General features: G+C 69.0%; 1 protein-coding gene across 3 annotated transcripts; it reads right to left on the bottom strand.

Moving 5' to 3' along the window:
• Positions 1 to 650: 650 nt before the first annotated feature.
• PLD4 (phospholipase D family member 4) lies at positions 651 to 7988 on the bottom strand. 3 transcript variants are annotated; one of them, XM_041759277.1, is made up of 10 exons: positions 7876 to 7988; positions 5269 to 5468; positions 4607 to 4790; positions 4308 to 4428; positions 3649 to 3776; positions 2899 to 3099; positions 2121 to 2260; positions 1834 to 1999; positions 1657 to 1753; positions 651 to 1148 (listed from the first exon to the last, which is right to left on the bottom strand). In XM_041759277.1, exons 1-10 carry the CDS (start codon positions 7900 to 7902, stop codon positions 946 to 948), a joined length of 1467 nt encoding a protein of 488 aa, XP_041615211.1. In that variant the 5' UTR covers positions 7903 to 7988; the 3' UTR covers positions 651 to 945. The 3 variants fall into 3 exon arrangements, with proteins under 3 accessions (XP_041615211.1, XP_041615212.1, XP_041615213.1); XM_041759278.1 differs by having other exon boundaries at positions 5269 to 5462; positions 7876 to 7979; XM_041759279.1 differs by having other exon boundaries at positions 5269 to 5399; positions 7876 to 7967.
• Between the last annotated feature and the right edge of the window lie 1969 nt (positions 7989 to 9957).

The raw sequence follows: 9957 nt of genomic DNA on the forward strand, positions 1-9957 counted from the left end.
GAACTGCCCGTTCTCCAGGGGATCCCACACCCCCTACCTCGGGTGACCCTCCCCTCCAGCCGCGGGCGGGGGCTCACTGCCCAGCTCTTGCTGCTGCCCCCACAGCTGGGAGCAGCCATTCTCCTCGGGGCGGGTGAGCAGGAGCCCCGGGCCTGGCAGGGGAGGGGCAGGCCGCGCTGGGGTCTGCCGAGCGAGCGCCGCAGCCGCGGAGAGGGGGACGCTGGGTAGCTGGGCGGCGGTGGGACACCCGGGAGCCTCACTCCGCTGCCCCACCTGGGTTTGCTCCCCGGCGCTGCCGCAGGAGGAGGAGGAGGAAGCTCCCCGAGGTGGGCCCCCATCAGGACCCCTGCGCTGCCTCCCCTCTGGGCGCGGTATCCCGTGCCCACAGCGCTGCCCACTACCCACCAGGCCCACCACGAGGTCCCAGGGGCCGTGCAGCAGCCCTGCACACCCTCCCCTCTCCAGGACGCGTCCCCACCGGGCTGGGTCCCTGCGGGTGGCCACTGGACACTGTCAGACAGGCAGAGCAGCCGCGCCCAGCAGCCGTGCGGACATGGGCCCCGCACACGGTCAGGGGTGCTGAGCTCCAAGCTGGGGCTGGGGGGCCTGCAGCCCACGCGGGACTCACACAGAGAGGCAGGGAGGTGCGTCTGTATTCTGAGGCCCCCCTTTGTGGGTGGGTACGGTGGCTCTGTGGGTCAGGGAGGAGCATCCCGGAGGGCTCTCTGGAGGAGGTGGGGTTTAAGAGAGGCTGGTGTGGAGAGCTGAGGGCGAGGAAGCAGTCTCCACCTGCCAGGGGTCGGGAAGTCCTGGCCCCGAGCAGGGCTGGCAGGATGGGCCGCTCGGAGCCCCGACGAGGACAGGTGCGGAGGTGCGGGGCGGGGGGGGGGGGGGAAGCAGCGTCCACCGGGAGCCGTGGGGCTGGGGCGGGCGCGGAGCTGGACCTCAGCCCTGCCAAGCACAGTCCTGGCCCTGGGCTTGCCCGTCCAGGCCCACGGCGTACTGGGAATCCCAGTCCCGTTCAAACAGGCGGCGCAGCTGCTCCTGCACGGTGCGCACCCCTGGCCGGGCGCCGGGCGGCCTCTGGCTGACCACCAGGCTCACCCCCGACGTGCTGCTGAAGTAATCTTCCGACCAGTTGGAGGTGCCTGGGGGCGGAGATGGGAGAGAGTCCCTGGATGACTGGGCTCACGCGGCCCCTCTGCAGGGCAGCCGTGCGGCCCCGTCGTGCTCTGGGGACAGAGGGGGCACAGCGGCAGCTCGACGCTGCAGCCGGGGCAGCCCCTTGGTCGCAGGGGGGTGATGAGCTCTTCACGCGTGGGGCTCCATCTGCACCATCCTGGGACGGAGGCCTGAAAACCCAGTGCTCAGGCCTTGCCGCCCTCCCCGTGGGCCCGGGTAGGGGCTGCGCTGCTGGCCTGGTCCCTAGAGCCCCGCTGGAGATCCCAATCCCCCTCGGCTGCCCTGGGCCCTGAGGGGTCCCTGCGGCCTGTGAGGGCAGCGTCCCCTTCCGCACCCCAGCCTGGCCTCCACTCGGGCTCACGTCCCGGTCCTGGGGGTTTATGAGGCCTCTGGGGTTGTGCGCACTTGCTGGGCCCCCTCCAAGACTCCAGGGTCCGGGCCGCAGGCCTGAGCCCGCCGCCCGCGGCTGCTCACCTACGTAGGCCGCCTTCTCCGTGACCACGAACTTGCTGTGGTTCACTCTGCTGAACGGGATGTTGGTGTGATTCCTCCCGGGCACGATGAAGACTTTCTTGGGGGAACAGAGAGGGGGGAGCGTGTGGGAAAGCGGGGAGGGCCCTCCCCCAGCCGGCCCTGGGAGCGGGTCCTCACCACATCCACCGAGACGCCGGCCGCGGGGTTGCTGAAGGCCTGCAGGGACCGCAGGCTGGGGAACATGCTGGGGTCCGTGTGGGGCCAGCAGCTGACCAGCAGGCGCACGCGCACACCCCTGTTGAAGGCCGCCGCCCGCAGCGCCGTGTCCAGCACCGGCCAGTACCTGCGGGACGGAGGCTCAGGGTCCCCGGGCCTGCAGCCGCGGGGGGCGGGCTCTCGGCGGGACAGGGGGCGGGCGGGGCCCCCAGCAGCAGGGCGGGCCGCCCCCCCCGCCCCACACGCACCTGGCGGGGTGGACGAAGCGCGTGGTGGGGAAGTACTCCATCACCGAGGCGTAGATGAAGTCCTGGGCGCCCCCCATCACCGCCAGCAGCGCTTCCAGGTCCCTGGTGCGGCCGTGCGGGCACAGCGCCGGCGGCGACGCCTGTTCACGGGCAGCGGTCACTGAGGGCACCGAGCGCCCCCTGACTGCGGCCCTACCGGGTGCCCACCCTCCAGCGTTTGGGAGCCGGGGGAAGGCAAGAGACGCCACCTGGAGAGCAGGGCAGGGAGGAGGGGGCCTAAACTGGTCCCTCCCCCGCCCCCCGCCCCCACTCCTGGCTGGTGGGACTTCCCGGAACGAGGGGGCTCAGCGGGGCCCGGTGGAGGAGCGCCCCCCGCGGTGCGGGGCCCTGACCAGCCAGCGGGGCAGCTGGAGGGCCGTCTGCTGCCGGCGCCGGCGGAGGCGCTTGGCCCTTCCTTCCCCGAGGGCAGAGCCACTGGCTGAGCCGGCCCTCCCCGGCTTCCTGGCCCCCAGCTGAAGCCACCTCGGCCCCACCGGGCAGCTTGGAGACTCCCCGCCCCGGGCCGCAGGATGCCCTGCCAGCCCCGTCCCCCGGGGGGCCATGGCCGCGTCCTCCCCCACGCCAGCCTGCCGCTCGCCAGGGGACCACGGCCCCGTCCTGGGCGCTGGCTCCCCAGCCACTGCCCGGAGGCCCCGACGGGCACTGCGGCAGGACGGGTTCCCCGAGGGCCCGTGCAGCCGGGAGAGCCGGGGCATGACGGCCCCTCAGCCCCTCTTACGGAGAGGTAGGCCGTGGTGGGCACCCCGTCGAAGCGGCCCCGGAGGGGCTGGAAGCGGTTGATGTGGGACCAGAAGTTGTGAGGCCAGGCTTTGGGGAGGACGGCCTTTGGCGCCCCCAGCACCCAGTAGGTCTGGAAGGTCTTCTCCAGGTCGAGGGCCAGGTGGCTGCAGTTGTAGATGACGGCGCCGAGCTCCTTCACCTGCAGGGACGGGGCAGCGGCTGTGTGACCCCCCCACCCCCCGGGCAGAGCGCAGCCCCCCACACCCCCACCGGCCCGGCACTGCGTCTCCCGCAGGAGTCACAGCGGACAGGTGCTCCGCGGAGCTGGGAGGTGGGGGCCCGGGGTGCCCCGCCGGCCTTCAACATTGTCTTCCAATGAGCACAGAGACACGTGTTTGTGAAAAGATAGAAAATGCACAAAAGCCCCAGAAAGCCAGAAAATTCCTTCTTTGCGTCCCTGTCTGGCTGCCTTTCCTGCCTCGGTCCTTGAGCTGGTTTTTATCGCGTTGCTTCTCCTAAAGGGATGGTGCTGTGCAGTGGGCAGGTTTCCCCGGATAAAGACACTGGGACGTCCGTCTACGGGGTTGACGTGACGTTCCACGGGGCGGGCGCGACAGCCGTGCGTGATTCCGTAACCAGTGCCACCGGGTGAAGGCCCCAAAGCTGCACGGGACGCCAGGCCCAGCCCCCGGGGGCGCGGGCGGGGACGGGGCCGGGTGCGCCTCCCTTCCCGGGGCTCGGCACTCACCTGCGTCAGGGACCGCCAGTCCATGTTGGCACTGCCCAGGTAGATGTGCCGCCCGTCCACGACCCAGAATTTGGAGTGCAGAACACCGCCGGTGAGCTTCTCCATGGGCACGTAGCGCACCTGCGCACCTGGCGAGAGTTCAGGACCCCGGGGTCCACTGGCTCGTGTCAGGGTCGCCTTCACGGACCGAGCCTGATCTCGGGCCGACGACCCTCACGGCAGTGCTGCTGGGCTCATGCCATCATCGTCCCCACTTGACGGGCAGGGAAACGCAGGCCCTGACGCCCCGACTGGCCCCAGATCCCCCCGGGCAGCCCGGCTCCGGAGCCCGGGTCCGCAAGGACTGCTCCCCGGCTGAGCTCCCAGCCTGAGCCCACCCGCAGGTCTAAGCAGCGGGGCTCAGGGGGGACCCAAGGCCACGCCAGGCTCTGCCCCGTGGAATACGGCCCTCGGGCTCCCTGGAACCAGCCCCGGCCCCGGGGGAAGCTGACCCCAGCATGCCGCCCTGGGTCCCTCCGTCCCGGGGAAGTAGGGAAGCACGGGGAGCCTTTCCCCGCCTCCCCCAGGCCACCCTGCTCTGCTCGTCCCTGTCCCTGTCCCTGTCCGGAGGCACATGCTTACCCCCGGGGCAGAGGCGCCCAGGACAGCCGGGCACCTACCTCGGGCCGCCAGGACCTGCAGGTCCGTGGACTTCTTGGCCAGCGACCGGCTGCTGGTAGCCACCACCAGGGAGATGTTCTTGTCCAGCAGCTGCTCCAGCTTCCGCAGAAGGGCCTCCCCCTGTGAGGCCGGGCCAGCCGTGAGGGGTGACTCCCTGCCCGCTAGGAAGAGCCCAGACCTCTCCCGGGAGGCCACCCTGCCCCCCCCACCCCACGCAGAGGCAGGGAGCTGTGCCCTGGCACCCGGCCGGGCGGGACGGCCTGCAGCCTCCGAGCGGCGTGGGGAGGCCCGGGCATACCAGCTGGGAAGACGAGTCGTTGACCCCGATGTCAGCCCCCGTGAGGGACCAGTAGAAGGAGGCCACGTGGATGCTCTCCTGGGCGGCGTCCAGCAGCTGCAGCCAGGCCTGGGCCAGGGGCTGGGCAGACGGGCTGCCGGCTGCAGAGGGCAGGTCCTGGGGGATGCTCTCCACGAGGACAAGCCTGCAGAAGGGGCACATGGGGCCTGAGCGGAGCCCAGGTGCCACCAACCTGCCTGCATCACCCGTTCCGTCCCCGCTGGCCAAACCGGGGGGCTCACTGCCAACATGGGGCCCGAGCCCAGGCCGAGGGTGCGTGGGGTGGGGCCCAAATAGACTGGACAGGGCAGGCCTGAGCCCAGCAAGCCGGCGGGGGGCGGCAACAGCCAGGAGGGAGCAGGGCGGGTTAGGGCCAATCCCAGGCACCGCCTTGGAGAGCCTGGGAGCCTGGGGAGCTGTGGCTCCGAGCGGAGATTTACTGGGGGGCAGGCCCTTGGAGGCGGCCCAAGCTGAGCCCGAGGAAGGGCTGGACCAGCAGCTGCATCTTCCAGGAGGCGACAGAGGCCTGTGTCCTCCCACGGGGGGACAGCGGGAGGCACCCAGAGGCGCAGCGCTGAGAGCCGCCCCCGCCCCCCCCATCCTTGCATCGCGGGCTCACTCACCGGCAGGAGTCCTGCGGCGGCTTCAGGGCCTCCCCTCTCGGGGGCTCCCAGGCCCGGCTGGCCCCGTGGCCCCTGGACCTGCTGGGCCCTTCCTCGGGGCACACCTGGCCGCAGGTGGGAGGAAGGTGCACCTGCCACAGGACGTAGGCAAGAGCCATGGCGCCGAGCCACAGCGTGGCCAGCATTCCCAGCACCTGCAACTGGAGAAGGCGTCACCACGGGGCCCCTGGACGCCACGGGTGCGCCCTACTTCGGGGTGGGCTGACGCGGCCCCTCCAGTGCTGACAGAGACTGTCCCTGGCTCCCCGAGGGGACCAGGCCTGCAGCAGGGCGAGGGCAGGGTGGACTGAGCAGAGCCCAACCTGCCCATGTCGGGGGGCTCGGGTGGCCTGGGGCCGTCCCTCGGCTCCCCCTGAGCAGGGACGTGGGCAGGCGAGGGCAGCCCACCGGTCTGGCTGCTGTCGTTGTCGCCGCTCTGCCCACCTGCCCCCGGGTCCCCCGCGCCGGCATCTCTGTCCTGCAGGCTGTGGGGCATGTGGAGCGGCCAGGCAGGGGCCCCGACGCTCTCTGTGGAGGCCTCAGCACATGACGGGGCGACCGGGCGTCACCCGCAGCCCAGCCCCGCCTGGGCCGGGACCCCGCAGAGCCTGCTGCCGAGGTGGTGCCTGGGCTGTGAGGCCAGTGCCAGGCTTCCCTCTGCTGCGGGTGGGGCCCTCTGCCCGGAGCCTGAGGCTGGTGTATGGGTGTGTGCGTGTGTGCGTGCGTGCAGGCGTGTGTATGTGCACGCACACGTGTGTACGCATGACCCCACCTGTGCCTTGTGTGTGCATGTGCACGTGTGTGTGCATGCAGGCAGGTTGTGCATGCACATGTGTGCATGTGTAGGCATGTGCGTGCCTGTGTGTATGTATGACCCCACGTGGGCCTTGCGTGTGCACATGTGTACATGTGTGCATGCAGGTGTGTGCGTATGTACATGTGCATGTACGTGTGTGCATGGGTGCGCATGTGCGTGCACATGTGTGTACGTGTGTCCCCATCTGTGCCTCTGACCCACCTGGCCCTCGGGCTGCTCCCCCCTCTCCGTCTCCCTCCCCGGGGGCGTCTGCGTGTCTGAATCTCGCTTCCTTCTTTCAGCCACGCGTGTGGCGAGGCCCGGAGCCATTTCTGCTTTCAGCGGATGGGCCTGTAAGTCGCCGCTTCCCTTCCCAGGGCCGGGCCCCGGCCCCGCTCTCTGCAGGCCCTCCTGGGACCCGGGTAGCACCCCACCCTTCCCATGGCTGGGAGGGCGTGGGGCGGCTGACTTGGGGCCCTTCACTGCTGTCCCAGGGGGTCAGGGGAACTGAGTGAGGACCCCGTGGCACCGTGTGGGGGTTCCCCCCGCACAGCAGGACTCTGTCACCCGCCGGGACATGTCCCCCCAGGGCAGCTACTCCCAGAAAGACCGGGGAGCTAGGTGGGCTGGGCCGCTGCTGGACCCTCCCCGCCGTGGCCTCTGATGCCACCACAAGCCGGGCGCCCCCGAGTTCAGCACGCCCCCCTATGCAGGGACTGGGTCACCTGGCTAGCCATGCACTGTCCAGATGTCCACAGGCCTGGGCCGTGGTGGGGAGGGGCCTCGGGGCCCGGGGCCACACTGCAGGCCTCGTGGGCAGCCTAGGCCAGGCACGTGTAGCCAGGCTGTCAGCTGGCCTCGTGGGCTCCGTGGTTAGTGTCCAGGCCCCTGGGCTTTGCTCTAGGACTGTCCTCCCTCCCGTGGGACACTCTGGCCTGCCTCGGGGTGGAAGAGGGAGGCTGGAGGGGCTGTGTCTGTCCTCAGCCAGAACATTATAGGACGGTGGGGGCCTCAGAAGCCAGAACAAGGACCAGAGCAAGGCCTCAGGGCCTCAAGGTGCTCCTGCACCGGGCAGAGCCAGGCTCGGGGGGCCGCCCCGCCTCACCACCCCCTCCATGGGTTCATCAGGCCCTCGCTGACCCTCAAGAGAGGCAGTGGGTGTGAAGTGGGGGCACCAGGGCCTCCTGGGACTGGCCGCTCCCCTGCTGCACCACAGGGGAAAGGCGCCCGTCCCCCAGACCCAGACGTCCCCCGCAGAGGGCAGGTGAGAGCCCTGCAGCCCCACTGGGACTTGGAGCTGTCCTAGCACCTCCCCGACCACCGAGGCCCGGGAACATCCTCTCCTCTCTCGGCCGCTGGGAACAGCACGGGGGCCCGGGAGGCCGGCCGCCCTGGCTGCAGACCCGCTCACTCACTGCAGCACTGGGGAGCCCATGTCCCTGGGCTGGGGGGCCGCGGTGGGGAGAGGGTGGCCCACTAGGGATCGTGTCTCAGAGCTGTGGCAGGCTGGGGGACCCGGTGGGGCAGCCGTGGGCCCCCAGCCATCAGAGGTCATGGCAGGTGTGGCACTTCCTGCCTGCAGAGCGTGGGGTGCCGCTGTCAGCTCGAGGGGAGGCTCCCGGCCCGGTGGTCCCTGCTGCGCAGACCGGAGGAGGGACGGTGGTCGGCAGGCCCCGCGGAGGCTCTGCGGGCCCCTGGGCCCGGGGTGCTGGCAGCCGGCTTCCCCGGCCTTCGGGCTGGCTCTGCCCCTGCGCTGGGCCCCCTGGACTCACCTCGGGGGGTCGTGCCTTGGCGTCCATCTCGCTGCAGCCGCAGACTGCAGCTCCCGGTCGGGCAGGCTGCCTCCGCCCGAGCCCACCTGCCTCCTCTCTGCAGCCTGCTGCTTCCCCTTCTGCCACTTCCTCTTAGCCCCGAGCACCTCCTTCTGCTCCCCCGACACACATCTGGAGCCCGGTGGGCCAGCGGGAGCGTAGGCCTGGGCACGTTCACCTCCAGATTCTCTCCCCCGGCCCCACGGCCCAGGCGGAGGCGTTCTCCAGCGCAGGCCCGGGTGTGGGTTAGGCCCGGTGCGCCCCCACAGACCCAAGGAGGCCCGGCTGGAGCGAGATTGTTCATTTCTCTGTCACACTAACCAGGTTTAGGGGCTGGTGGCCTAGCGCTGTGGGCTCCACGGCCATGGGGTGCCAGGTCCTCCAGGCCACTCCTAGGGAATCCCAGCTCCCAATCCCTAGGGTTGGCCTGTAGCCTCGAGGGCCCACAACGGCTGCTGGAGTTCAGCCGTCACCTCCGTGTTCCTAGGAGCATAAGGGACGTCCCAGAGGAGACATCCTGGAAGTCCCACGGGGCACTCCCGCTCGGGCATCAGGATTTAACGAATACCTTCCCGCCAGGGTCGCAACACCGGTACCAGCCCTGACAGTCGGTGGTGCCTTGATATGGCCAGTCACGGTCTGGTGCCGTCCTCCCGAGGCGAAGGGCTGCGGGCTCCTTCCTAAGGGCACGAGTCCCGTGGCAGGGGCTCCACCCTCCCGGCCTGACCTCCTCCCTCCCTGCGGAGTCTCGGCTCCTCTTCCTGCTACCCCGGCCCTGTGAGTGAGGCGGGGGCGGCTCGTCCTGGCAGGGGTGCGGCCGGGGGGGGGGCTGCCCCGACAGCCACGGGTTCCGCTGGATCTCAGCTCCCCCACTAGTGACGCTAAGTCTGCTTGTTAGTACAACGCGCTCGCTGCCTTGCCGGCGCCCGGATCCTTACCGACCTGCACCCGCTGGTGCCCGTGCGGCCGACGCCTTCCGAAAGAAGGTTCCAGCTCAGCTGAAACGTGGCAAGGGCTATCTTGCTTCTCTTGCTTTTTAACTTTATTATCCACTCCCCCACCCCCCAGCCCCGCTGTTTTATCGCGACCCACCTGCCATGTGCACGTCCGTTTCCAGCGACGACATCACGGTCGATACTTGGAGATGCTGCAAAATGCCCACCACGATGGGTTCGGGTGGCACCTGTCACCTCCGGATCCAGTGCTGTTCGTCACGGCGAGGACGGGGAAGACATGCCGTCCTGGCCACCTCCTAGCACACGGCCCTGCGCTGCCAGGCCCCCGCCCAGGGATCCCCGGACGCCCAACGTGTGTCCCCACTCCCCCGCCCCCGCCATGCCCGGGTCTGTCCACGAGTTCAGGTTTTGCAGACTCCACACCTGGGTGCCTCCCAGGCTGCGTGACTCAGCTCCCTGCACAGTGCACCCTCCAGGTCCAACGGGGGGCGGGATCCCCTTTATCTCATGGTTGAACGGCGTCCTCCAGAGTAACAGTCCTAACGCCACTACAAACAATGACACTACAAATTGGAATTTAAGATTTCTCTGCAAGGTCTTTCTCACGATTATGTCTGACCAAGGATGTAAACAGCAAGCACCGTGTTCTAAAGTCAGTCTTTTTTTTTTTTAAAGATTTTATTTATTTATTCATAGAGACACAGAGAGAGGCAGAGACACAGGCAGAGGGAGAGGCAGGCCCCATGCAGGGAGCCCGACGTGGGACTTGATCCAGGGTCTCCAGGGTCAGGCCCTGGGCTGAAGGCAGGTGCTCAACCACTGACCCACCCAGGCGTCCTAATCATACCCAGACCTTAAGGGCATCTGAAAAGAATTACTGGAATGTTGATAATTCCTAGTAGAAATCTCAGGTGCTCCAAGGAATAGCAATGACTTGAACGTGAAGTCTTGCCACCCCCGCGCCCCTTATAAATCATTTATTAACATTTTGTCTCCCTGGCCCCGGAGTCGCTGGGAGGTCTGTGCTGGTCTGTGGGCGGATGCTTGCCTCCTGCAGGGAGGGCCGCACGCCAGGTGTCTCTTTACC

Source organism: Vulpes lagopus, chromosome 6 (assembly GCF_018345385.1).
Source record: "Vulpes lagopus strain Blue_001 chromosome 6, ASM1834538v1, whole genome shotgun sequence".
NCBI classification, from domain to species: domain Eukaryota; kingdom Metazoa; phylum Chordata; class Mammalia; order Carnivora; family Canidae; genus Vulpes; species Vulpes lagopus.